This window comes from Dipodomys merriami, unplaced genomic scaffold (assembly GCF_024711535.1).
Source record: "Dipodomys merriami isolate MVZ:Mamm:240054 unplaced genomic scaffold, mDipMer1.0.p SCAF_9, whole genome shotgun sequence".
Taxonomy (NCBI): domain Eukaryota; kingdom Metazoa; phylum Chordata; class Mammalia; order Rodentia; family Heteromyidae; genus Dipodomys; species Dipodomys merriami.
This window is the reverse complement of record NW_027206512.1, coordinates 42,561,317-42,588,633: the sequence shown is the minus strand read 5'-3', so window position 1 is coordinate 42,588,633 and position 27,317 is coordinate 42,561,317. Positions and strand designations below refer to the sequence as shown.

At 40.4% G+C, this 27,317-nt stretch overlaps 1 protein-coding gene across 10 annotated transcripts in view; it reads right to left on the bottom strand.

Moving 5' to 3' along the window:
* The window catches only part of Apbb2 (amyloid beta precursor protein binding family B member 2), a 280,610-nt gene that overhangs the window by 111,356 nt on the left and 141,937 nt on the right, over positions 1-27,317 (bottom strand). For all 10 annotated transcript variants that reach the window (XM_070012606.1, XM_070012608.1, XM_070012611.1 and 7 more), the window contains one exon: positions 25,303-26,118. In XM_070012606.1, the coding sequence (XP_069868707.1) occupies positions 25,303-26,118 (816 nt within the window). The remainder of the gene's footprint in view (positions 1-25,302; positions 26,119-27,317) is intronic.

Below are 27,317 nucleotides of genomic sequence, written 5' to 3'. Positions count from 1 at the left end.
TACATTTCTTATCAAGCTGTAGCCTCCTCCTTTGTTTCCCCTTCCCATCCTCCCCCACCCAATCCTCCCTGCCCCCCGCCCCCCCCCCAAATTTGTAAAGTTTATTTTCGACATAACGACTTGTACATCTCATTGTTGCAATGGGTTCACCTGTATCCCTATTTAAACAATTTGTTTTTCCCCTTCCCCTCCACAAATTATACTGACATCAAATACAGTGAAAGCAGGGGTTATACCATGGGGAAGGGGCATACAAAGCAACAAAGAAATAATCTTATAAATGTGTTAGAAACAATCACATGAAAGAAAAAAAACATTTGAATACATATCTTAAGGTTCATTTCCCTAACATCACCTTATCTGATCTTTTCTGCTTGACTCAGACATATACTAGATATTGCAAATAAGGGAAACCATGGGACCTATGTTTCTTTGGGCCTGGCTTACTTCACTTAATATAATTTTTTCCAAGCCTTTCCATTTCCTAACAAATGTGGCAAATATCATTCTTTCTGATGGAGGCATAGAATTAATTCCATTGTGTATATATACCACCTTTTCTTGATCCATTCATCTACTGAGGGGCATCTGGGTTGGTTCCATATCTTAGCTATAGTAAATAATGCTGCAATAAACATAGTCGTGCTGGTAGCTTTAGTGTGGTCTTGTTTGTGATTATTTGGGTAAATGCCCAAAAGTGGGATTGCTGGGTCACAGGGGAGCTCTATGTGGAGTCTTTTGAGGAACTTCCATATTGCTTTCCAAAGTGGTTGAACAAGTTTACACTCCCACCAACAATAAAGTAAGGTTCCCTTCTGTCCACATCCCCTCCAGCATCTGAGACTCTTATCTTCAATAAACCACTCAGAAAACCAGAAGTGGCGCTGTGGCTCAAGTGGTAGAGTGCTCACCTTGAGTTGAAGAGCTGAGGGACAGCACACAGGCTTAGACTTCAAGCCCCATAACCAACAATAAATAAGTAAATAAATAATAAAAACAATGCTCCTCAAATGCAAATCTACATTTTGGATAAAGTACAGGCTATTTTTTGGTCATAGCATGCTTGCTCTTATGAAGGTTTAATTAAAATAATCCTTTTAAAGCCATGTGCCAGTGGCTCACACCTGTAATCTTAGCTATTTAGGAGGCTGAGATGTAAGGATCACAGTTCAAAGCCAGCCAGCCAGGCAGGAAAGTCTGTGAGACTTTTATCTCCAATTAACCACCAGAAAACCAGAAGTGGTACTGTGGCTCAAGTGGTAGAGTGCTCACCTTGAGCTGAGGAGCTCAGGGACAGCACCCAGGCCCAGAGTTCAAGCCCCATGAGTGACCAAAAAAAAAAATCCTTTTAAAATAGAAAAATCCCTAATATAATTAATGTTCTCAGTTTTCTATAGTTTAAGCAACTCACAAGTAAATACAAGGTACTCATTGACTCATTAATCCATTCAGAAACACCAACAAATGGGCTTGGTCCTGGAAATCAGCAGTAACTTGGGAGACTCCATCACTGGTCTCATGAAGCTGTGCTCTACGGGGAAAGGGTAGCATCTCATGAGCAATTAACTGTCACCAGGAAGACTATAAAAGAAATAAAGTCCCACTAGCATTTATCCTAGGCTAATATGGTTGCTGCACATTGGACTTTGCAGACAAGGCCAGTTAATTTTGCTGATTACTTATCCTCAGGGTAGGTCCAAGACCCAGCCCTACATTCTATACTTAACAATTTGTTAAATGAATTCCACAGCCTTGAACACTAGACTCCAACATAAACAACCAACTATAGCTACAAGTATTTGATGAGAACTAGTGATATGCTGAATATATTGTTAGACTCGGGAGTCTTTCTCAGAAACATACATCTGAATGACACAGTTCTCTCCTTCCCTACTACACTGCTGAGTTCTGAGAGACCACAATGTAAATCTTACATCACTGAGCTCCCTTGGTAGGTTTGGACACTGGATGGGCTCTACAGGCCACAGAGAGCATGAAAAGCCAAAGGAGTCATGGCATTCATTCATTCTTGAACTTGTTCTCTGGCAAAACACAGGAAAGCTGGGGCTAAGGTTAGGCCACTGCTCTACAGCCAAATGTGGCCATTTAGCTCTTCCTGGGTTTCACACCCCCCCCTTCCTCTTTGGTCCTTAAAAACCTGCTGTTGCCAACCCCAGAAGGCTTTGCCATCCCTTAGGGGTTCTTCTTAATCTTGCCCGCACTCCTGTAACTTCTTGGAACTCTCTGTCAGTCACCCCCTGGGTCCTGGACTGATGCAGACATGGATTATAGTTGTAATGTACAGCTCTCCTTTTATACCTGCTATACTCAAGAGATTAAAGATAACAGAAACCTTTTGTCATGCAGTTCTATAGGCTAGAAGACAAAAAAAAACATCAAAAGAATGGCAGAGCCTCTAGGGTAGAAAACTCCCTTGCTCATCTAGTAAGATGGCCCTGACATTACAGATGTGAGGCACCACAACTCCAGTCTCTGTCCTGTCCTCACACGGTGTTCCCACTTGCTGTGCTTCTGTCTAAATTTCTCCTTCTTCTAAGACTACCAGCTATACTGAATTGGGGCCTACCCTAAAGCCCTCATTTGAACATGACTAATTCTACAATGACATGAGACAATAAGGTCATATGCCAATATATCAGGAATTAGAACTTCAATGTATCTTTTATAAGACACAAACAACATCATCACAATTGGCATGTATTTTGAAAAAGGCTGGTGTCTTATTAAAGTAAACAGAGACTAACAAAGGCCAGAAGGTGCCTGGCCACTTGTTTGCTGCAGGGCTGAAGAAGGGGTGGTAATAAAGGACATTTAGTTTCAGACATACCTAATGCCAGTATCTTTGTGAAGGTTGGAGAAGTCTCTTTCACCTAACATCATCTGAGAATTCCTAATAAACAACTAACTACTTTGGGCTGGACTCTAAGAATGATTCTGAGGACAGGTGTATGAATGCATAGAGTCACTGTACCTTCAAGGAACTCGTAGGACTGTGAGGCCAAAACACTCTTTTGGCTAACTGTTGAGGAATTTCTGCCCCCAATGCTTCTCATTTCTCTGCTTTATTCAAATGCTCAAAATGTAATTTCATCTCTATCTGGTAACTCAAGGATGTTTACTCCAAATATCTACTGCTACCTTGATAGACACTTAAACTCTACTATTGCTAGTTGACCTATTCTATAAACACTCAAGACTTGTTTTGGGTCCTTCTCTTCCCACCTGACCCCATGCTAGACTATCCTCATAACTAGAGGGCTCACTTTTCTCCTAACCCACTATCTAGTCTTTGTCACCTGGATCTAAATCAGAATAAACAAGCTTTGATTAAGGCCTAGAGATTCATCAGTCTTCTATTCAGGCTCTTTGCTGCACAGCCTGACACTGGGAATGGTGATTCTGATGGCTGGCTGGTACGCTCTTTCTAGCATGGCTTTGTAGTTCTTGGAGGACCCATTGGGAGTGACATTAGTCCCTTAAGGTTTGTTGCAGAGGGGTTAGAGGCATGGCTCAGGTGGTAGGGCTAATGAGCATCATGCATCAGATATCAAATGTGAGACCCAGTCTCCCTCACAAGAGGGGGGAAAAAGATTTGTTGAATAGCAGCAGCACTTCCAGTTCCTTGATGTTGTAGGCCAGAAACTTCCAGAAGCTGTGTAGTATATCCTTTTGTTTTCTTGTTTCCATAACCAGTGTTGGTAATCAAAATCTGGCCTTGATGGCATTTTAATCTTCTTTGCACTCTGTGGTCAATATGCCTGTTAGCTCTGATTTTGACAAGTTGGTCTGACTGGTGCCTGATGAACCTTTTGGTCCTCTTTTTCATGATTCTGGGCTTCAAGGCTTGAAGGTAGCCATGATGCCAAGAAGGAGATGGCTGCCTGTTTTGTAGGCAGCATCAAGCCACAGGGAAGAGATGAGGCTCTTTATTCAATAAAGGGAGAGCATTTCAGGACAAGGACAAGGAAAGGAGATATCCATTTCTGGCTTCTGAAAAGGCCTTCACCAGGCTGGGAATATGGCTTAGTGGTAGAGAGTTTGCCCAGCATGCATGAAGCCCAGGTTTGATTCCTCAGTACCATATAAACAGAAAAAGCTAGAAGTGGCACTGTAGCAAGTGGTAGAGTGCTTTCTTTGAGCAAAAGAAGCTCAGGGACAGTGCCCAGGTCCTGAGTTCAAGTCCCAGGACTAGAAAAAGAAAAGAACAGAAAAAGGCCTTCACTGTCTATAGCTCTTAATCAATGCTTTAGTTCTCTCCCCTACACCATAATGGTTTTCTGTGTTTATGAGTAATTATACCTAATTTTGTTTAATTATAGGTTTAATTATAATCTGATTTCTGCAATAAAATCTTAGCTTCTTGAGGCTATAAATCTTATAGAGGTATCTTTAGCACAAAACCTGGAGTATGCTACCTATAAAAGACCACTGTCTTTAGGGATGGGCTGGGAAGTATTGATTAATGGTACTAAAGTATGAACACTATTTCACAGAAGGGTTACTATAGATTATGCAATTGGCCATATATTTCAGAAAGCTGGAAAAAAAAGATTTTGAGTGTTTTGCCATAAAGTGATAGCTGAGTGCCAGTGGCTAAAAGCTATAATCCTAGCTATTCTGGTGGCTAAGATCCAAGGATAGAGATTTGAAGCCAGTCCAGGCAGGAAAGTCCATGAGACTCTTATCTCCATTTAAGCATCAAAAAGCTAGAAGTTGAGCTTTGGTTCAAGTAATAGAGGGATAGTCTTGAGTAGAAAAAAAAGCTAAAGGAAGGTACAAGGCCCCAAGTTCAAGCCTCAGTAATGGCTTGTGCATGTGCATGTGCGCACACACAGATATTTTTATCCTAATTTAAACATTATGCAATATGTACATGTATTAAAGTATCATGAGTATCCCCTAAGTATGTATAGTTTTCTTGCCTTTGTGTATCAGTTAAAATTAACTTTATAATAATAAAAATATCTTCCTCAACCAATTCTTATGACTCCTTACTTCTGTTGGCACGGTATGAAACATCTCATATACTTTATCTCATATAATTTTATAGTTGGCCTAGTAGGGAAAACATAATGCCAGAAGTTTCTTGTATAGAACATGTGAACAGCTTTAGTAGTAAGGGATATCAATGCAGTCAGAAAGATAGCCTACTTGATCCTGCATGCGTAAACCTTGCTCTTCACAAGACAGCAAAGTCTTCATTTCTTGATAAAGTTCAATGACTCTAACTCTAGAGACTGTCATGAACACCTGCACTCTCATTTAATCCAAACTAGTATGTGTGCGTTTCTCAGAAAACTTTAAAAAAATTAGTTTTTATCTAACCATGTACGCTAATTTTCTTACATATAATTCTTTTTAAAATTTGCTAATAGTTAGTTTTAAAATGTGATTTACAATGTGATTTACAGAGGAGTTACAGTTATGTTAGTCAAGTAATTAGTACATTTCTTTTTCAAGTATGCTAATTTTAAATAAAAATGAATTTTATCATTACTTCTAGACAAATTATTAAAAACCATCAGCAGTAGTTTTTATACAAAGTCATGTATTACTAATGTTGAAGACTATTTTTGTTTCCTAGAAGACTATTATTATTTCATCTGCAAAATTCAGTGTGGGCTGGGAAGGTGGCTCAGTGGTAGAGCGCTTGTCTTGTATGCATGAGGCCCTGGGTTCAATTCCTCAGCACTATATAAGCAGAAAAAGCTGGAAGTGGTCCTGTGGCTCAAGTGGTAGAGCACTAACCTTGAGCTGAAGAGCTGAGGGACAGTACCCAGGCCCAGAGTTCAGGCCCCACAACTGACCCCCCACCCCACCCTTACCCCCCCCCCAAAAAAAAACTGTTACAGTTAATAGTATATAGAAAATTAAACAAAATTGTAAGATGAAAGAAACTAACAATGTTAAATATAAATTTAAAAATTTAACTTTCAGGGTACCAAGTCATTAGTGATCTTAAATGATGCTTATTTTAATTGCATGTAGAATGTTCAACTTACTGTAAAGACTAAATTAAATAATTAATAAGACTCAGTAGAATTAGCCAAGATGTCAATTCTTGACCTGACACCAGGGAGCAGGGTATTGACTTAAAGTTAGGTGAGGTATTCTACAACCTTTGGTTCAAGGACTGGGTCACCATTGGGAATCCTATTACTATAGATAATCCCAATCTTTAAGAAGTTGTCAGGTATCTCTAGATTGAAGAATTGCCATAAATATCTAACAGCTATCATCACAGAGCCTTTAGCCACTAACATACCGAAGCAGAGATTCATAGCTCAGTGGGTTACAGACAGCCACATTGCTGAGGCGCAGGGTCTTCCATCTAAGGGTAAAGATGAGGACCCTCAAATATTCATTCAAATAACTATAGGACTGAGAAGGTTCTGAATGCTACCCAGTAGAGTACTGTCTGAGTCTTTTGCATTCCTCAGAAAAGAATCATGGAGAGAGTGCAGGGAAATAGCCTTTCTCTCCCATCTTAAAATACAGAACACCTTGCTAGAGGCCAAAGGGCAGTGGCTCCCAACCCAACACTCAAGTACAAGAATGGATTTTATGTAGCCTTAGCAAGTAGTAATCAAGAAAAGACCTAAATTGAAATTAATTTCACTTTATTTTAAAAGAAACTTGTGTTTTATGAATCTCAAGAACATCGGACATAGGCAGTAGGAATCATAGGCAGATAAAAAAAAAAAAAACACAGCCTGGGATATTCTTGTATTCCAGAAAGATTTGGGACCTCAAGCTAGGATCTACTATAGTGTGTGACAAGACCTAAAAATGACCACCAGTCCAGGGCCAAAGAGGCATCCATTTCTGATCATAAGGAGCCTATGTTTTATTGGAGAAAGATAACGTAATATGCATGAGTTCCCAACCCCATGATCCAGCACTCAGGAAGTATGACACAGTGATGTGGCATGTGGTAAAGAGATTCAAAGAAGTGGCACAGGAGTCCTCGCCTCTTTCATGTGATAGACTAAAGATGCTCTCTTTTGTACCTGTAACCAAGTGCTGATGCACAAGATGGAAGAAAAGAGCCTATTGCACAGAAAGAGCCTATTGCACTGTTTTCTTGACCTTGGGGATGTAGCTTAAAATCAAGCTTTGAAATCTGTGGGCCGACCAAGTTAGCAAATATGAGCTTTATCTTAAATCAGGCAGCTTCGAGGCTGCACCACGTCACACCTTATTCCAGTCACACATGCTAGTGAAGGACATTTGGCGCCTGTTTCACCACAGCAGACTCCATGCTGAATATAACTTAGATTTGTATTGGGTAACAGTCACTTTTCAACATAAATGTGTATAGCCTGTAGGATCATCTAGTGAGAGAGGACACCTGAAGACAAACCACTGCAGAAAATCACTCAGTTAATTCATTTGTGACTACTTGCATAGGTAATATAGACTCCATGGAAAGCTCAAATAATGAGTGTGAGTGTGAGTGTGTGTGTGTGTGTGTGTGTGTGTGTGTGTGTGTGTGTGTGTGTGTGTGTATTTAGAAAGACTCGGTCAAAGCCCACCAAAATAAGCACCAAGCACAAGAAGGGAAGGTAGGATTAAGGGGAAAAGACAAATGAAAGGGGGATGGTGAGGAGAATAGTGTGTGTGTGTGTGTGTGTGTGTGTGTGTGTGTGTGTGTGTGTGTGTGTGTGTGTGTGTGTGTGTGTGTGTGTGTGTGTGTGTGTGTGTGTGTGTGTGTGTGTGTGTGTATGTGTGTGTGTGTTTAGAAAGACTCGGTCAAAGCCCACCAAAATAAGCACCAAGCACAAGAAGGGAAGGTAGGATTAAGGGGAAAAGACAAATGAAAAAGACAAATGAAAGGGGGATGGTGAGGAGAATAGAGTCAGGAATCCATTGTATATACTACAAAATTAAAAAAAGTAAGGAAGTGGGTAGAAGAGGAGTGACAATGTTGAAGGGGGTGATCAAGATGCATTGTATTCATAAACTGCTTTGTTAAAATGGTACCAACTTTATACAACTAAAGGTAATTAAACATTTTTTAAAAAAAGAAAATCACTGTCTTGTCAGCAGATTTTGCTGTTGAAAATATCCAAGCATATTTATACTTAACTTAGTACTTTTTCCCAGTTATTAAGCATCACTGAGTAGTTATCTCCCTTGAGGAAAAGGCATGGAAAATTACGGAACAAGGATCAATTGAACTGTGAACTACAAAAAGGTCTTTTGTAAGGTAGTCAGGTCATACAAGCTCCTCTAGTTCCCATCCTGCACTCAGCTCTACAATTCCTTGGCTGTCTTTGTCATCATGGAATTATTAAGATTTCACACAAGTAAACAAAAAGCTCATTTTATCCAAAATCCCATTTCACTCAGTAACTAATTCCAAAATACATTAGGAGAAAAATATTCTAATTCAAGACAACAATGAAAAACAAAGAGAATTGTTCATTAAAGTCAATGAGCTCCAGATTTTTCAGTAAAAGTATATGAAGTGCATCTTTTTAAAAATGAAGATGCACCCAGGAACAGAAATGTCAGAGAAGGCTGACACAGGAGCTACAGATTCACAGCCTTTCTCTGCTCTGCCATCTGAGGACACCTGCCATTGAGATGGCTTCTCATCTGTACAAATTTGAATTCTGAAAATGCTAGATACTTTATTCTGCTAACAACATTTCTCTAAAAAAAGCGGGCGGGGGGGGGTTCAAATTAGAATTCATACAATAAATTAGAAGTCACTAGAAATTAATATTTTTTAGAGTTTCTAGCCAACTAAAAATCTAGCCAACTAATAAGACTTGGAGCTGGGTGCCCATGTCTACAGTTACTTGGTATGCTGAGATCCAGAGGATCAAGGTTTGAAGCCAGCCTGGGCAGAAAATTTCACAGGACTCATCTCCAAAACAACCAGCAGAAAGCTAGGCTGAGGTGTAGCTCAATTGATAGAGTGAGCCAAGCAAACAAACCAAGTGACCTTGAGGCCCTAAGCTGAAATCCTAGCAGAGCTATCTTTCTGCTGCCACAAAACAAACAAAACAAGATTTGAGCCAACAGTTGTGGTGAGATACCTATGCTTGTAATCTCTGTACTAGGGAGGCAAAGGCAATGGCATCATGAGTGAAGTTACATGGTGACACCTGTCTCAAAGAAAACAAAGCAAAAATTTTAAAACATGAAGATTTGATGCTCAAGATACAATTCACATCACTGGACAAACAGCGGGCAGGATTTTAAGATAGGCCTAAGATCCTTGCTTTCTGATGTAATAATGCTCAGAATTCTTTCTTCCCCATACATATGGACAAAACCTATAAATACTGTCCTGTGATTATGTTCATCTGTAAGGTAGAGTTTTTGTCTTTTAAGGTCCCAGAACAATTGTCTCAGAGTTCATAAAAAGAGATTCTCCTAGGTGGGCCTCATCCAATTAGGCAAGATCTAATGGGGAGAGGTAACAGCAGTCTGAAATCACAGAGTTAACAAAAATAAATAGTTTTTTTTTTAAAAAAAAAAACAGTGAAATCTCCGTATACAATGCAATGGGCAGAAAAGCAAAACAACCACTCTTTCTCTTCCTCTAGACTGAACTTCAGTAACCTGTGTAAACAAAGGGAGAGACTGGAGAGACCGAGGCTGCCCTTCCTTCCTGCTGTCCACTCACTAGGATACACAGTATTAGGGGTGACCTCTTCCTTAACGTGGGGTTCTCTTCCCCAAAGATGAAGTATCAAAGCTCCAAAAGTGCTTCCACTTATTCAGAAACAGCAAGTAGAAGAGGAGGAACCTTCTTCTGCCTCTTGAACCTTAAAACCCTAAGAGGAAAGGCAACAACTAACAAGGAGTAGCAGCAGAGGACACCTGCCCAGAGAGCTGGAAATGTGTTTTTCTCCTTTTAAAAAATCTTTAGGGGGGCTGGGAAGGTGGCTCAGTGGTAGAGCGCTTGTCTTGCATGCATGAGGCCCTGGGTTTGATTCCTCAGCACGACATAAGCAAAAAGAAAAAAGCAGGAAGTGGCTCTGTGGTTCAAGTGGTAGAGCGCTAGCCTTGAGCTGAAGAGCTGAGGCCCAGAGTTCAGGCCCCACGACTGGACCAAAAAAAAAATCTTTTGGTAAATAAATATAGTAAATATTAACAGTAACGATAATAATATACTTTGTACTGGAATTTTTTAAAGTTACATCCTCTTGGCATATTATATACATAGTATTATGGCTGAGACACTTAAAGAAGAAAACTATTAATGAAATGCTGTCTGCCCAGGCTTGTTTACAAGGCATCCCAAAAATTCTTCAGTTGGAGAAGGTAAGTCTGACCAAAGTGGTAGAGTATCTGCCTCGCAAGCACAAGTTTCTAAGTTCAAACCTTAGTATCACTAAAAAAATTTTTTTCATCTAAGTACTCTAAAAACTGTTTGCACTGTGGCACTGTGGTTCAAGTGGTAGAGCACTTGCCTTAAGCTAAAAAGCTCAGGGACAGTGCCCAGGCCCAGAGTACAAGCCCCATGACCGACCAAAGAAATGTTTGTACAAATTCTAGACAAGTACCAAGTACAAAATGTTTACAGAAGACTGAACTATTAAGAGGAAAACAAAAAATAACCTGAAAGCCTATCAACAGAATACACAATAGAACACAAAGAAATAAACATTCTAGATCAACATGCAACAGAATGAATTTACAATCTTGAACTATACTTGCCTAGTAATTCCAATTCCATTAGAGCTGTGACCAAAGGCCCCTAACAATAAGGTCTGCTACCAAGCCTGTGACACAGCAATCTTCGAGCTATTGTTTGCTTGTTTAAGGGTCTCGTTATCTGACCTCTGAAAAGCTTTGTAGGCTTTTGGGGGCTCAATTCCTCATGCTTGTAAAATGCACATAATAATAGCAGTCCCCAAGTGAGGTGTATATATAAATATTACTTAGAATAAAGGCCCTAGAAGGCTTAGCTCTAAGTATTATCATCCCCAATAAATTGATGGGGAATAAAGACAGTGTAATCCCATTTACATAAAACAAAACCAAGAAGCCACAGCCATGGTCTCCCCTTCTACCAACAGTTTCTTTCTATGGAGGATACCAGGGGAATGGGAACAGGATATATTTTAACTTGTAAGCCTTTCCATCAGAATTGTCTGAATCCTTTATACCCTGAATCATCCTCACAGGCTTTCTCCAAACTCTCATTTTCCCCTGCTCTTAACTCCAGTATAAAGGCATTTCACTCATATTATATCTCCAAAATTACTCTCCTCTAGTCATGGCCTTTTTTTGCCTTTAATACTGGGAATGGAACCTAGGGCCTTATGCATGCTAGGCAAGTGCTCACCTACCAAGGTACAGCCTTAATCCTCCTTGAAACCAAATCTCACTTGTGGCTATGAATCATGGAGCCCAACTCTTGATCCTCCAAGTATGTGCCACCATGCCCAGCTATGAATAACTTCTGTATGGTAAATTCATTACCATCTTCATTTTATTGCACGTCTTAGCTTCTGTCCATAGCATTTATGGACACTTTGTCCTAAAATACCTGTGCAATCTGGCATCCAGGAGATGACACCCACCTGACGGCCCACTGCCCCTCACTTAGCAGTCCCCTTCACTACTGTATTCCTCCTCTGGGGCTTTCAGTGTGCACCTGTGGCCTGCTCACTTTACTTGTCCTCCAGGCCATCTCGTCTGTACCACTCGTTTATCCACACTCACATCCCTGGACCACATTCATTCTCTGCCCTCTCTACAATGTCAACTATCCCTTTGGTGTCAGTACTTTGGAGGTATGGAAGCTACTTTATCCAAGGCTTGATATTCCACTTCCATTGTTCCATCATTCACCTATCCAGTTATAGAAACCATGTCTTAGGGCACGGGCGCTTCCTCATAAATCCCTCCTCTTCATCCTAAATAGAATCCTAGAACACTTAGCTCACATCTGCCTCTTCCCTCCATCTCCACTGTTCTTCTTTGCAGGCAGGTGGGTAGTGGCCTCAGAACTGGCTTCCAGCTCTGAGTCTACACTGCATAGATGCAGAGGAGCCTATTGGTAAAATCTGGGGTGAATCTATGAAGGTGCATGATTGAGAAATTTTACTGAATCATGAACACCAACAACAAACCATACTTTGACAGATATAAGATTTTACCATCACCAGAAACCTGGTATTCATATTGTGACACAGCCACAGCATGCTATACACACACGCACACACACACACACACACACACACACACAATTTGCTAAACCTGGTATTTTTGTATCATGACACAGCCACATCATGCTACACACACACACACACACACACACACACACACACACACACACACAATTTGCTGTCTCTCTACTTTGGAATTATAATTAACTGTTGAGTAACTCTCCACATAATCTTATCATTTAATAGAATGATATACTACTATATCACATCTGTGTGTTTACTATTTTGACAACTGTATCTCAATACAACAAGTTTCCTTGGTAATCCTACCTGTTCTAATAGATTAGTACATTATTCTTATGAGGTGTCCTTAAGCTTACTGCACAATGAAGGTCAAGAATATCTACTAGCCTATTTTTCCTCCTTATTCTCAAGACACAAACTCAATGTTGTCTTCATAAAACTTCTCACCATCTTGCCTGTGTCTTATGACCACACCAGATACCTATGACCTCAACTCGATCCCATGTTCCCCAGATTACATATTAGTAACTCAAGGTTGCCAGCATCTAGTCACTCCAGTGTCTTTACCCACACTCCCAGAGGGAATATCCATCCCTTATCCTACCTGTTGACAGAGCTAACCTTATTCTGTCCTTCTGTTCTTACAATCATTAACCCCTCAGAAAGCTGTCTCGGGAGTCTCAGACAAGATCCTTTGCACTCTAAGAGCTCCAGAATGTTTCGGATGATTAGTAAATTGAGTCTCTACAGTTACCTTTGGGCAGTGGAGTTACAGATGATGTAAAGTTGCATATTTATGTTTATTTGTATTGTTAACCTTGTCTTCAGTGAACATATCTTGTTTCATGTGGTTAGTAAGTTACCAAAATTTCTAACTATTACACAACGTGGTAAGCTATGTTAAGCAGAGTTAACTGTGGTTCATTCAGCATGATTATTCTTAGAAGAGAAAAGCAGAATTTTTCAAGAGGTTACGAAAGGGATTATAGGACCCACATATATATTTCAGCGAGCTTGGCGCCACACTGAGGGAGGCAGCTATGACCAAGGCAGAGCATTGCAGGTTGAAACCACCTTCATTATCTATTTATTTTTTGTGTTGGTCATGGGGCTTGAACTCTGGGCTTGGGTCAGTCATGGGGCTTGAACTCTGGGCTTGGACGCTGTCCTTGCGCTCTTCAGCTTAAGGCGAGTGCTCTATTGCTTGAGCCACAGCCACTTCCGGTTTTCTAGTGCTTTATTGGAGATAAGAGTCTCACAGAGTTTCCTGTCTGGGCTGGCTTTGAACCGTGATCTCCTGAGTAGCTAGAATTACAGGGGTGAGCCACCAGCACCCGGCTATCTTCATTATGTTTAAAGCCAGACTCTGATACTCAGTATATTGACTGACTAATCCACAAATGGTAAGGAAGAAGACAAAAAAATCAGGGCAATTTTTATTATTATTAAGGTGGATTTCTTATCAGATGCACTGAAATTAAAGTGATATCTATCTATCTATATCTATCTATATATATATCTATGTTTCCATTCTGTTGCAGTTTTACCACACTAAATCTTTAAGTCTTGAATAAATAAAAAGATAACAACACAAAACCAGTTAATAAGAGTTGAGGCAAAGCCAGGTAAAAAGATGAGTATCAGTAATTTCTGCCAAGTTGAGCAAAGTAATATTTCTAGATATAAGTTGAATTGCATGATATTATCACTGAAAATAATGACAAGTCCACAGATTCAATTTATATTTCATTAAGGTAACAAGGCATTTTGCTTTGAACAAAAGCGTTCAGTGGGAATGAACCTGCTGGTTCATAGTCTCTTGATCATGTATTCTTTCTACTTGGGTAATTTAATAGGTTGCCACATTCTACATGTCCTCCTCCTCATCCTGAACCAGAGAAGAAATCAGAGACACATAAGAAACTAAGTAAACAGACTGTAGTCCACAGACCACAATTTCTAAACTTCAACTTCTGGACCACAGGAAAAGCTAAGAACTGGACTTCAGGTAATCTTTCCAAGCTATTCTACCAACAGAGAATTAATTGCCTTGCTTTCTTTATATATGACTCCCCCCCCCCCACCCATACCAGTTAACAAAACAGTAAGCTAAAAAAAAAGATCCAAAGCAATCTATAAGACACTGTTTAGGATCAGAGACTATTAACAATCTCTTCTAGTGATTGTAACATGCCACTCTCAACTGCTCTGCTTCCAGCATCCTCTAGGGTTCAGAGTACCATTTCTCCTCTTCACATGTTCCCAGATCAGCTCTCCTTGCAACTCCAAGCAAGACTACAGCTTCCTATTTAAACTAGTTTAATTTAAAGTAGCCTAAATAGAGTCAGATTTTAGGTGGGATCATGCAATGCCATTTTCCCACACACCTTTGCCAGAAAACCACATTGCTAAAGCTTCACATGCAAATGGTTTCAACACTTCTTCAGCTGGATGAGCTGGGACAAGGCAGCTATGAAACAAACAGCAGACTGCCTGTAGTTTGAAAGACACTGATACATCATCTGCCCTACTCTGCACAAGAATTATGATCTAGAAACAAGGGTATTTGGACCATGAACCTGCCATGTTAATCACCACCCATGAGAACCACTTAAGTAGCCAAAAATCTTCACAACTCTCTCTTTCAAACACTAATTAAATCCTTTAATCATCAAATAAATATGAAAGGGGAAGATCCAAATTACGGAAAATAATTAAAATTACATTTAGGAGACAAAAAACTCTTCCCAAGGTTCAAAACCCTGAAGGGGCAGAGCTGGAGTGGTGGAAATCGATTTTGTGAAAAGCTATTAAAGAGTGCTGCTTTCATCAAAAAAGCCCTCCCCCTTTTAAACATAATCGATAATTAAGGAAAGCCAAAAATCTTATCGGCCAAAATGACTGAGGAACATTTTAAAATACAATACCAAGAATAAAATTAATGTCTCCTCAGAAATTATTACTTTTAAGAGACTCCTAGGTAAAAATTTTAACTTTTTTTTTTTAACAGCCTCACTTGGAAAGAGCTCAAAAGTTAGCAATAGGGGATCATGTATGTATCAAAATAATACATTTATATTTTTATTATTTAACTGTCTAGTTTCCTGTCAAAGGTTAAACAAATGTCTTGGAGTTTGTCAAGCAGGAAAAGTACCTCAAATTTTGACAGTATAATTGTTTGTTTCTTCAGTTAAGCAAAAATTTTAATCTAAAGTTTCTAATTGACCTGCAGGAAGCTTTGATGATTGACTACAAATTATACTGAACCTGTTCTTATTTTAATGTGCCTTGTTCTCTTAGATATCGATTTGTACCCTAAAGGATAAGGAGGTCTGTTTAATATTTCAGGAGACTTTTTTATTTAGATGATGTTTCAATCCAATGACTTTAACTCTTTGAAATGTGTTTAGATAGTCATCTTTTCTGGAAAATAAAGCATTCAGCATAGTTTCTATGTGTTGAATTCCTTATCTAGATCATGAGAAGGCCCATGAGCTTTTGGCTGGTGACCACAAAATGGAAAAAGGAGAAGAGCTTTAGTCAGCAGTAGATAATGCCACAGCCCTAACTAGGATACTTTCAATTGTGACTCATTCTGTCAACCATCAAGGATCTTCCTAAGAACCTACTCACCCTAAGCATGTGCTGACCACCTCTCTATGATAAGACAGAAGGCAAATAAGAATGCAGAGATAAAACTGAAGACCCTTCAAATGGTCAGGTTCTGTTGCCTTCCACCATAGTGCAATGAGCTTTTACTGGCTGTTAGATAAAATGTCTAAATATGAATAATTACATTCAGGATTATTTTCAGAATTGAATAATATTTGTGGACAGATTGTTTTTCTGCTGGGTGAGAAGTAGTCAGCATGACTGACTGTGCCCCTAGAATAGTTCAAAGCCAATTCCTACATCGGAATTTCAAAGCCATATTATAGACACACATACAACCCCAACAGCTGTAGAACCAGATTCCAACTAAGATGTGTTATTCTCACTGCACTTTGCCCAGAGCCCTTATTTCCATACACTGTGCTTGAATTCAAGTGAACTCAATCTTAATTCTACCCAACAACCCGCCCTTTTGTAATGCAGTGAGAGACTGACTAGCATGATGTACTTACAATTAAGACCCAGGAGATATAAAATAAGAAGTTTCTTTCTGCTATCTATAATCTTTATTCCTCTAGATTTTAAAAGATCCAAATGGTGAGTGAGAAATATGTGGATTTTTCAGTGGGGCAGAGAAAAGAAAGTTGATCATACAAACCATTTTTCTACCTTATTTACAGGAACAGCATACCGTCAACTGATTATTATTACTTGCCTTGACTCTCAAGAGAGACAGCCATCCCACAATGTCTTGCCTTCTCCCACATAAGCTAAGAGAGGATGCACACAGCCCTTGATTGCTTGCAGATGCACTTCAGAGTAGGGGTGGACCATGCCCCTTCCAGAAGGGGACACCTCCTCAGGAGAAAGGTTTCACTTCTTGGAAGCAAAACCCCAAATCTGTGCATCTAAAAATTTATGCTCCCCCAAATCATGGTCTCATCACCATAAAAAATAATGTATAGATAAGCTTAGTAGAAATCAATAAAACACTAGAGTTTTCAATTTCCCTTCAGTAGAGTGGAAAGAACATTTCTCCTCCACCCCAAGGCCATCCCAAATATTTCAGTTTTTCAAACTTAGCCATGTATTTACTTTATTAATTTCCTTGTTTGACTATTCGCTTCTGCATGCTGGTAGCTGTGCATATATTGCAATACTATTCTAAGACCTCTTAAATGATGTTCTCTGCTACTGAGCTTGAGTGATCTCTGGATCACCAGAGCTTCACAGGCAGAGGATGTGTTTTGCTGCAGCAGATGCTGTTGGATACCACAATGGGAGACTAGGTATCATCAGTTATCAGGCTTTTTTTTTTTTAAACTGTGACCACATTCCATTGGAATAGTGAAAAACATGGCATACATAGCCAAAGATACCCAAGTTCCAAGTTCTAGATCTGTTGCTTGGTTGTTCTGTGAGAAAGTTAAAAATTTCTTAGCCTCTTTTTCCTCATTTTGTTTTCCTTTGTGAGGATGCTTGGGCTTACAATCAGTGTCTCGCACACATAGCTTTTTTGTCCATGACTAGTACTCTACCATCATAGTCATACTTCTTTTGTTGTTAACTGGAGATAAAAGTCTTGAAGATTTGTCTGTCCCAGCTGGCTCTGAACCTCTATCCATAGACTTCAACCTACTTACCAGGATTATAGGTGTGAGCCACTGGTGCCAGGCTTTCCCCCTCATTTTTAAAATGGGCTCAGATCAGTTTCCTCACTTCTATATGAAGAGTTCATCAAACATCACGGGGGGGGGGGGGAACCATCAACAGTGTCCCTAATGACTCTAGGGAAGAATCCCTGGGAGGATTAAATTCAGCCATATTCAAGTATAAGTCTATGGTGAGATATAAAGAAAAACACAATGACAGCTTACACACAGTAAGCATCAGCTCTTGTTTTAGGTACAGACACCAATGGTTAGGTCGACCTTCCCTCACTTTCTGCCCATTTCACACAGAATGAAAGCAGAGGATTTTTTTTTTTTTGGTTCCGGTTGTGGGGCCTGAACTCTGGATCTGGGCGCTGTCCCTCAGCTCTTCAGCTCAAGGCTAGTGCTCTACTACTTAAGCCACAGCGCCACTTCCGGCTTTTTTCTTTTTGCTTATGTGGTGCTGAGGATTCGAACCCAGGGCCTCATGCATGCAAGGCAAGCACTCTACCACTGAGCCACCTTCCCAGCCCCAGAGGATTTTCGAATACTTGAATAACTTATTTTTTTTCCCAGCCAAGACTAAACATGTAACTTTATTTCACAGTTTTAAACCCATTGGTTCTAACAGGGAAATACAATGCATAAATTCTAAGAGTTGAGGGTGGAGGTACAGCAGCTCAGTGGCACAGTTGTGTACAAAACATAAACAACATGCAAAAAAGGGGTTGACCCTGCTCAAAAGGAAATTTACTCATTACCTGACTTACATAACTGTAATCTTGTGTACATAACATTTACAATAAAATAAAATAAAAATAAATGGGATCAGTACTTGGTAACCAGCTTTATGTTTAAGAAAGCAAACTGGGCTTATTAACCGAGTCAGCTTTAAAGTATAAAATTTATGAACTGCCCATACTCTAGCTTTTGAAAATTGAATGTTTTCCCTCCTCTAACCAGAAACAGATGGAGAACTCCCAGAAGTCATCTTTGGAAATTTCAAGCATGTTTTACTTCACAGTTCATGTCACATTTTACGACTGTAGCAGAAGGTATGGAATTCAGACTAGGGCAAGTATGATTTAAAAGAAGCTTGTATTCAAGGATGTTGCAACTATGGTATTACATTTGTATGTGGCTGTAACAGGAGTGGTCAGTATGAGCCCCTTTCTACTATCTGACTTCCATGTGTATATGGTAGCTGAATCTCTTTAAGCAGAGGATCATAAGCCCCACTGCCTTGAGCTACAGAGGTCAGGACCCATCTAAAAGATGGTCTTGGACTTGTGAGTCAGGGTCATGACATTTCTGACTTACAAGAGAAACAAGAGGCCCATATTTTTAGGTACAATTTTTCAGCATCTAAAGATTCGCATCTAATTCAGTATTTTCTAAAACATGATCCATGGAATAAAACAGTTTTGGGTTGTCTTCCCTTATGAAGTGGGCTAGGTACCCCATAAAGCAAAGAAGGTGAGCAGAGTGAGCTAGGCAGCAAAGTCTAACAGTCTATGGCAGGAAAACAGAAATATTTGAGATGACCCACACAGAAGGGACCCAAGAGGCTACCACTCATCGCATCATGTTCATCTTCATTTTTGGTTGGCCATGGGGCTTGAACTGTTGGCCCGGGTGCTGTCCCTTAGCTCAAAGCTCAAGGCTAGTACTCTACCACTTGAGCCACAGCATCACTTCCAGTTTTCTGAATGGTTTATTAGAGATAAGGGTCTCACAGGGACTTTTCTGCCTGAACTGGCTTTGAACTGTGATCCTCAGATCTCAGCCTCCCAAGTAGTTAAGACTATAGGGGTGAGCCACCAGCGCCCAGGTCATGTTCATCTTTTTGCTCACAAAAGTACCAGATACTTTATAAAGACAACCCAAAACTACCTAAGTGTTCGCATAAATACATGCTTCATTTCCCTAAACACAGATTTTACTCTAGAACTTTCAAAAAAAATACTAATTTAAACAAGATCACTTTCTTTCTTAAGTTCATGGGACAAGATAAAGAATACTTTTATACATTTTAGTCACAAGGCAATAAAATTTAATTCAGAAAACGCATGATCTGCCCCAGGACAGTATACCCCAACTATTTTAGAAACATCTCACATCTGCCTACTTGAAATTCCTCCTGTCACATCACAGCTGAGAAGACACAACCGGAAGGCTCATGAATCACTCCAAGTGCCTGAAAGATTAAAATTAATACAGGAGGACAAACCAGCTAAAATGCACCTGTCTTATAGTCTGGAATTTTAAGCAAAGACAGGAAAAATTACTCATGGTTGAAGTACTAAGAGCCATCTGAGATAAAATGAGCACTGAGAAGAGGTTTCTAAAAGTGTGAAAAACACAAACTTATCCAAATCTCTGACACTCTTAAGGGAGCTAATGCCAGAAATAACAAGCACTGCCGTCATGTTGACATAATTAGGTTGGTGCCTTGGTTTTTACTCTCATCAACACTTCAGCTCACAAGAGTCCTTCTCTTGCCTCAAAAGTGGGAACCCATCAACTTAAAGCATCAAAGGACTCAAACTCTACATCAACTTGTAGTTCCAGGCAAAATGTACAAAGTATAACAAAATGGCCCCCTTCCTTGATACTAGCTCCTCTGACTTACAGACCTATTGGCTCAAATACAGAGGATGTTTGAAACAGACTGAATTACTGGTTCCAATTCCTAATGTTGCCCTAGAACCTAGACTATAACTAAGAATCATCCTAAGGACCTTAGAGTTATTTTATACAGACCATGCCCACTTTCTCAACTTCTACAGGTGTGCTAACATCAGAGACCATGCACAAAGATCACAATCCAGCTCCAACCAGCTACTCAGCAAACATATAACTTTCAGGGGTCTCTTGCTATGCACTGTATTTTGTGTTAAGAGAGTCATATACACATATAAGGAAGGCCAAAAACTGCCAAGGAGGACAGCAAATCTTTGAGAGGATCCTGATCAGACATTTGGAAACACTTCTTTGGGCAACAGAGAAAGGGCCAAAGGGCCTTACAAAGCTGAGACAGTCTAGAGTTTCTCAGAGAAATGGCATTTGAGTTAGATCTGAACTGTTTACAGGCATAGAGAGATGTAATAACAGTAACTTTCCTTTTCCTGGGTTCTCAAGTAAACCACATTTAATCAGTTGAACAGAATGAAGTCCGATGTGTTTTGCCTCTGGAGCCCCATGCCTAAGTCTCAAGACCATGGTTCAAGGAAAAAACTTTGGACATTATGCCAGCAGAGCTATCTAACTGTAACTAAGTACAAAGAACAGGGCCTGACACCCAGTAGGCCCGAATATTTCAGTATATCTTCCCTACCAACTCTGATTATTCATTCCTACCTATTTGAGGCCACATGATCAGTTAAATTATAAAATACCAAAATCAAACACTAATTAAGATATATCACAAATGTCTACATAACACGGGGTCAGAGCTTTGGGGGATATGTAAACTCCATTTTTGTTCAATTAGTCATGACTTATTTTCCAAGGTCATCAAGGCATGGACAATAGAAAGGTGTAGAAGAACCAACCTAGAGGTTCAGAAAGTCTTAAGTAAATTTAGAGTTCAGGATGGGAGTATTGGCTTAAGTTGTAGAGGGCTGTGTGAGGCCCTAGGATTAGATTAGATAGGTAGATAGCTAGGCAGACAGACAGAGCTATAGACAGAGCTTCAAAAAGACACATCTCTTCAAAGTTTTTACTAAGCTAGCATAAAGCACCAAGCAATCAACAAAGAACACATAGAGTCTGACAATCACTGTGTTTATCAGGGGCCACTGAGGGAAACGTACCTCTGACCAAATCCCAACTAGGTTCAAAATTCTCATTTTCAAGTATGAAAATAATATACCTTTTGTTTGAGAATCAGAGTCAAGGCATACTCAAACTTTTCTAAACTCCTAAGAAAACTCAGTAATGTTGCTGATCTTATCCTTCTTTCTAATAAGCTTGTATTCTCAAGGGGTAGACTACACAGGAGGAAAAGAGCAGTGACATACTGTACACATGATTGATTAGACAAAGTTGCTGGAAAGCTGGAGGGGCCAATTCAGAAAGAAAGGGAAATAGAAAGTAGTCAGTCTCTGGGTTAGGCAACGTTTTTGTTTTATAAATAGCATTCTATCTCAGAAAGGATGCCCCTAAGGTACAAATGAGTCTATTCTGTTTTTTCAGGCTCCCCAAAGTGCAGCCTACAATACAAAGCAAATTGTGTCATGACTCAGTCATAAAATACCTACCAATATGATGTACATTTACTTAACACCAAACAAATAAATAGGCAAATGTACTACCAAATGGCTTACTGGTATCTCAAAAGTTATACTTTCCTCACACCCCCTCTTTTTTTTTGCTGGTCGTGGGGCTTGAATTCTGGGTCTGGGCACTGTCCCTCAGCTCTTCAGCTCAAGGCAATAGCTCTACCACTTGAGCCTCAGCTCCACTTCCAGTTTTCTGGTAGTTTATTGGAGATAAGAGTCTCATGGACCTTCCTGCCCTGGCTGGCTTTGAACCGTGATCCTCAGATCTTAGCCTCCGGTGTAGCTAGGATTACAGGTGTGAGCCACTGGCAACTGGCTCTTCCCCCTTTTTAATAATGGCATTTATATGATAAACATTAATTTTGCTATTCAATTTTTCACTTATACTAATTGTGATCATTTCAGACAATAACAATATGTTTCACTTGAAAGATGAAACCATAACACCGATGCTGAAAAGTACTTCATTGGTATCATTCACTAATTTCTACAGTGTTTGCCACCTAAAAGGTTGAGGTGTGACTCTGAAGGGAAGAGGTTTCATCTCAGCAGAGGTCTGCAACTGGCACTGAGGCAATCCCAAAGCAGTAAGATTTCGGTTTTGCACCATTGCAGCATACTGAATGAAGAACATACCAAGACCCCAAAGTGACTGCTTCATGGAAAAGGACAAGCTGAGTTTCTGGTATACTTTTGAAGAGTGTGATCTGTGTAACATCTAATATTTTTTTGAGTAAATCAAGTATCTTTGCTTAGAGCCACCACCATGCTGTCATCCTTGCTCTAAATTTAAAAGTCTTCAAAACTGACTTTGAGAGCAAAAACTGAACACAACATGTCAGAAGTCTAACCCAGTTTTTAACATGTGCCAGTACAGAGATGCCAGCCCAGGGAGCAGATTTGTGGTAATGAGCCAGTGGCTCTGGAATGTCTTTCCCGGGAGGGAATCAAAGGCACACAATACGGCCATAATGGTGCAAAGGACCAGCCACAGTTAGTGGAGTGACACTCATTTTTCAGCTCAACGGGGGTCTTCTCCACAGCCTGTACTGAGTAGAGCACAAGGGCTCTAGGTAGAAATCTTAACTAAATCATGGAGCTTGCGCCTGGTGGCATAGTATGTATGACTTAAAAATGGAATCAGGTATAATGACATGACTGTAATCCCAATATTTGGGAGGCTGAGACAGGAAGATTGTGGGCTTGAGACCCCACAGCCAGAAGGAAGTTGGAAGTGGAAGTCAGGAAGGAAGCAAGGGCTGATCTAAAAAATATTTTAATTTCTGTTTTGCTTTGCAGGACAGCAACTCTTGTGTGCTGAACAAGGTCCTACCACTGAGCTATATCCCCAGCCCCCATACAAAATGTATTCTTAACTGGAAAGTGAAAGCATTTAAAAAAGTCTAACTGGAGGAATTTCTGTTTTAATTATGGAAAAGTTTAAACATGTAATAATAAATGCTCTGTACCCATAACCTAGTTTTAACAGCAGCCAAAGAGTGAGTTTATTTTTAATCCATGACCCAATTACTTTAGAAAAAAATCCCCATACACACTATTACTTATATTAGTATATATAATCATCCTTTGGTATTCACATGAGGATTGGCTCCAAGACACCCTTAAATACCAAATGTGAGAGTGCTCAGATTTCCCTACTAGGTATAAAGTAATGCGTTATGGAGTCAATGACATTACTACACAGAATTGTGATTCCAATGACACTCAAGGCCAGGCATTTATGAGATGCAATGGGTGCATCCCATGGCCCCCACCCCTGCCATATCCAGCTGTACAAGGCTTATGACATCCATCACCTAAAGTATGGCACTTCAAAGGACACTTCAAAAGCACTTCCTCTTTTAAAACAAAATAAAGTCTTGTCTCTTTATCTTCATTCCTTGTAACATACCTGCATTACAGGTTAGAAAAGTATCGTTTCTTTCCTTAGTGTCCTATCTGTTCACCTAATATCTGTCTCCCATTAAGACAACTCTAGACTCACATAGAGCAGTTCCTGGGCTACCTCTGTGAATGCTGTTTACATTTAATTCTTACACAACAAAGTACTCCAGATCTTTCTCGTGTGTGTGTGTGTGTGTGTGTGTGTGTGTGTGTGTGTGTGTGTGTGTGTGTGTGTGTGTGTGTGTGTGTGTGTGTGTGTGTGTGTGTGTGTGTGTGTGTGTGTGTGTGTGTGTGTGTGCGCGCGCGCGCGCAACTAATGATCTTAAACTCAGGGCTTTGTAGTCTTCCTTAAATTTTTCACTCAAGGCTGGCACTCTACCATTTGAACCACACAACTACTTCATTTGTTGTTGTTGGTGGTGGTGGTAGTGGTGGTTAACTGGAGATAGGTGTCTCATGGACTTTTCTTCCCAGTCTGGCTTCAAATAGTGACCCTCAGATCTAAACTTTCTGAGTAACTAGGATTATAGGTCTGAGCCACCAGCCTCCTAAACAGATCTTTTCCATTTTCTGATTAGTGCAGAGGAGACCATGAGAAAAAGAAATGTGAAGTAGCTGACTTTTAGGATCATCTTAATTTCTGTCACTATGTAACACCTCTGACAAATAAAAATGTTTCAATAATGCCTGCACAGTGACACATAATACTATTACCCTAGAGATGGAGGCAGGATCATGAGTTGGAGGCTAGCCTGGTCTAAACAGTGAATTCTATGTTAGCTTGAATTAATGAGACCTCCAAATTAAAAAAAAGTTGCAAATATGAAAAAAAATACTGGAAGAAAATCTCAATCTAAATCCTAAATTTCTAAATTCATTTTACTGTTTTCTCACTTTCACTTGGACATGCTAAAATAAAAGTATATTTTCTATATGACATTTCACTGTACTAATGTCAAGGATAATTTCTTAAAAGAAAGAAAAATGTTTAGCTACCAGGTGTGGCAACTCAAGCCTGTAATCCTAGTTACTTGGGAGGCAGTAATAAATGGATCTCCATTTAAGGCCAGCTTGGGCATAAAAAGTTTGTCAGACTCCATCTTAGCCAATGGCTGGGTGTGGTGGCACACTCCTGTCATCCCAGCTATCGGGAAAACACAATGGCTGGGAGCAGTGTTGTGTGCCTGAGAGCTCCGGTGACACAGGGAAACACAGTAAGAGGATCACAGTCCAGGTTGGCCTGAGCATAAAAGAATGAACTCCTATCTCTAAACTAACCAATGTGAAAAAAAGGGCTTGGAGGTGTGGCTCAAGTGGCAGAATACCTGTCCTGTAACTTCAAGGCCCTGAGAACAATCCTCAGTACTGCCCACACCCTTAAAAAAACAAAAATACAAAACAAAACGTGGGCGCACCACACACACACACACACACACACGCACGCACGCACGCACGCACGCACGCACGCACGCACGCACGCACACACACACACACACACACACACACACACCACTCAAGAGAACAATTTACACATGGCTTAAAATTTAACCTAAGGTTGGCTGAGCAGTCTAATGCCCATGCCATACAATTTGCCCCCATTATATTCCTGTTCATCTCTGCCTGGAAAGACATTTCTGGTACTCCATCGACAACAGAAAACACTAAGGGTACCTGTTTCATCCGGGGAGCTGGGGGAGGCACTGTCTTGGGACAGAGTCGTCCAGCTGGACTCCTCATCGCTGGGGGCCAGATTCTGGATCCGGTGGAGTGCACAATCGGTTTTGGCCCCCGTTTTAGGGTGATCCTTCTTGGTCTCTGGGCTGGAGGAGACTGTGGCTACTTGACCATCTTCTGGGCTGGACTGGGGTTTGTTTGGTTTCTGCAGCAGCAAGTCACCATTCCCAATGACAGTGGAGGCCTGGCCCTGTCCTGGCTGGCCTTTCTCCTCCCCGACCCCATGGTGACCGCTCAGGCTCTGCTCCAGTTCTCTGGCTGAGGTCTCCAGGTCTGCATAGTAGTTGAGGAAGCTCTTCGTTCTCCTGGGTTGGGAGGGTAAAATCTCACAGCCAGAGGGCTCAGGCGGGTGGGGCTCCTTCCCCTCCAACTTCTCAGAAGTTATGTTGATGGCTGCAGCGGGGCTCACGTTTTTGTTGGGGTCCTGCTGCCCCTGTTCTGCAGCCTTCCGGAGCTGGTTCTCCCCATTTTTCACCAGCTTGATGTTGGCAGAACCGCTTCCCAGCAGGGGCTGCGCCGCAGGATCGGAGAGGCCCATGGCTGTCTGGATGTTAGTCAGTGCATATTTTTTCCTGCATTTGGGGGGGGTGTTGTTCTTGGTGTCTGAGTGTTTGATTTCAGCATTCAACAGTTCATTGTGGGAGGAACGGAGATTGAGGGTGTTGGGTGGTGTGGCTGGGCTGTTTCGAGTGGCGACCTCTGTGGTTCCGCTGCTGGCCATAAACACTGCCAAGGTCTCACTCCCTGAGTCAGCTGGAGAAAAAGAAACTTGGTGATTAGACATCTGCAGTGATTAAGTGACTTAACCAAGCAGGTGAGCAAATGCTTCTACAGAGAAGATCCAAAGAATAAATACTTCTGTTGTGTAGTACATTCCTGTAGAACTGACCCAGTTTCCTATTTCTTTCTCATCTTTTTTCAGATATCAAGCAGGAACAAATGAACTTAATGTGAATGCCCAAAACATACTTTATACACAAAAGCTAAAACATCTGATGGCCTAGATTTCACTTAGAATTTAAAAAATAAAGCTCTAAATTTATATAAATACATTTTCTTCTGGCTACCTTCATGTTTTACAACCTTGAAAAGCATCCCCTTTCCAAAAATTTACACTACATTTTTATTCTATAGTTCCTTCTGGCAACAACAGCAACAAAAAGCTGCTCTAAAGTCCTCTGGGGCTTCAGCTTTCTTAATTAATCTGCAAGGTCATTGTTCAATAATGTTCTGTATAGCCAACATTATTTTTCTCAACTATGCTTAGAAATTGTATTCTGAGTGCCTAGAAAACAAAAGCTCTATTAGAGTATGTTAATGTCTTTGTGAATATTTTGACCTGGGCTTATTGTTTAGACTCAACAGAAATTTGAAGAAATGTCCTAAGTTCTCAAAAGCACATATAAGCAAAACTATTACTGATAATGCAGCACTGGGCCCTGACTACAGATGTGTTAGAGCCACCAGAGGAGACTGACGATATTGTGCTAAATTAAAATACAGACTCAGCTGTTTGCAGTCACCAGGTGCTCTTACAAGACACCTCGGAAACTATCTGACAGATGTATTTATCTCAAATATGATTCACACCAACAGTGATTTATTTCCTTTGTCTCTTGTTAGAAGGTGGTTTCTTGGACTAGAGAGGAATAAAATTCATCTGCAAAAATGCCTAAGGTTTCAGATTTCTCTGTGAGCAATGGCTTTTTCTTATCTAATCTTCTGCCCTCCACAGAGACCTGTGTGAACTGCATGCACTTCAGTAGCATAGGAAGTAAGCACACCTTCTGACATTCTTGGAATTGTATCTGGACAACTAACTCTTCCTCCCCCAGGCAAAGCAGGGCGCTTTCCCCCTTTGGAAAGTATCTGTATCATCACGTGCACAGGTTGGCAACCTTAGGAAAAAAGTCACTGGGTCATTCTAAAATCCTTGTTCTTTTAGGAAGCTA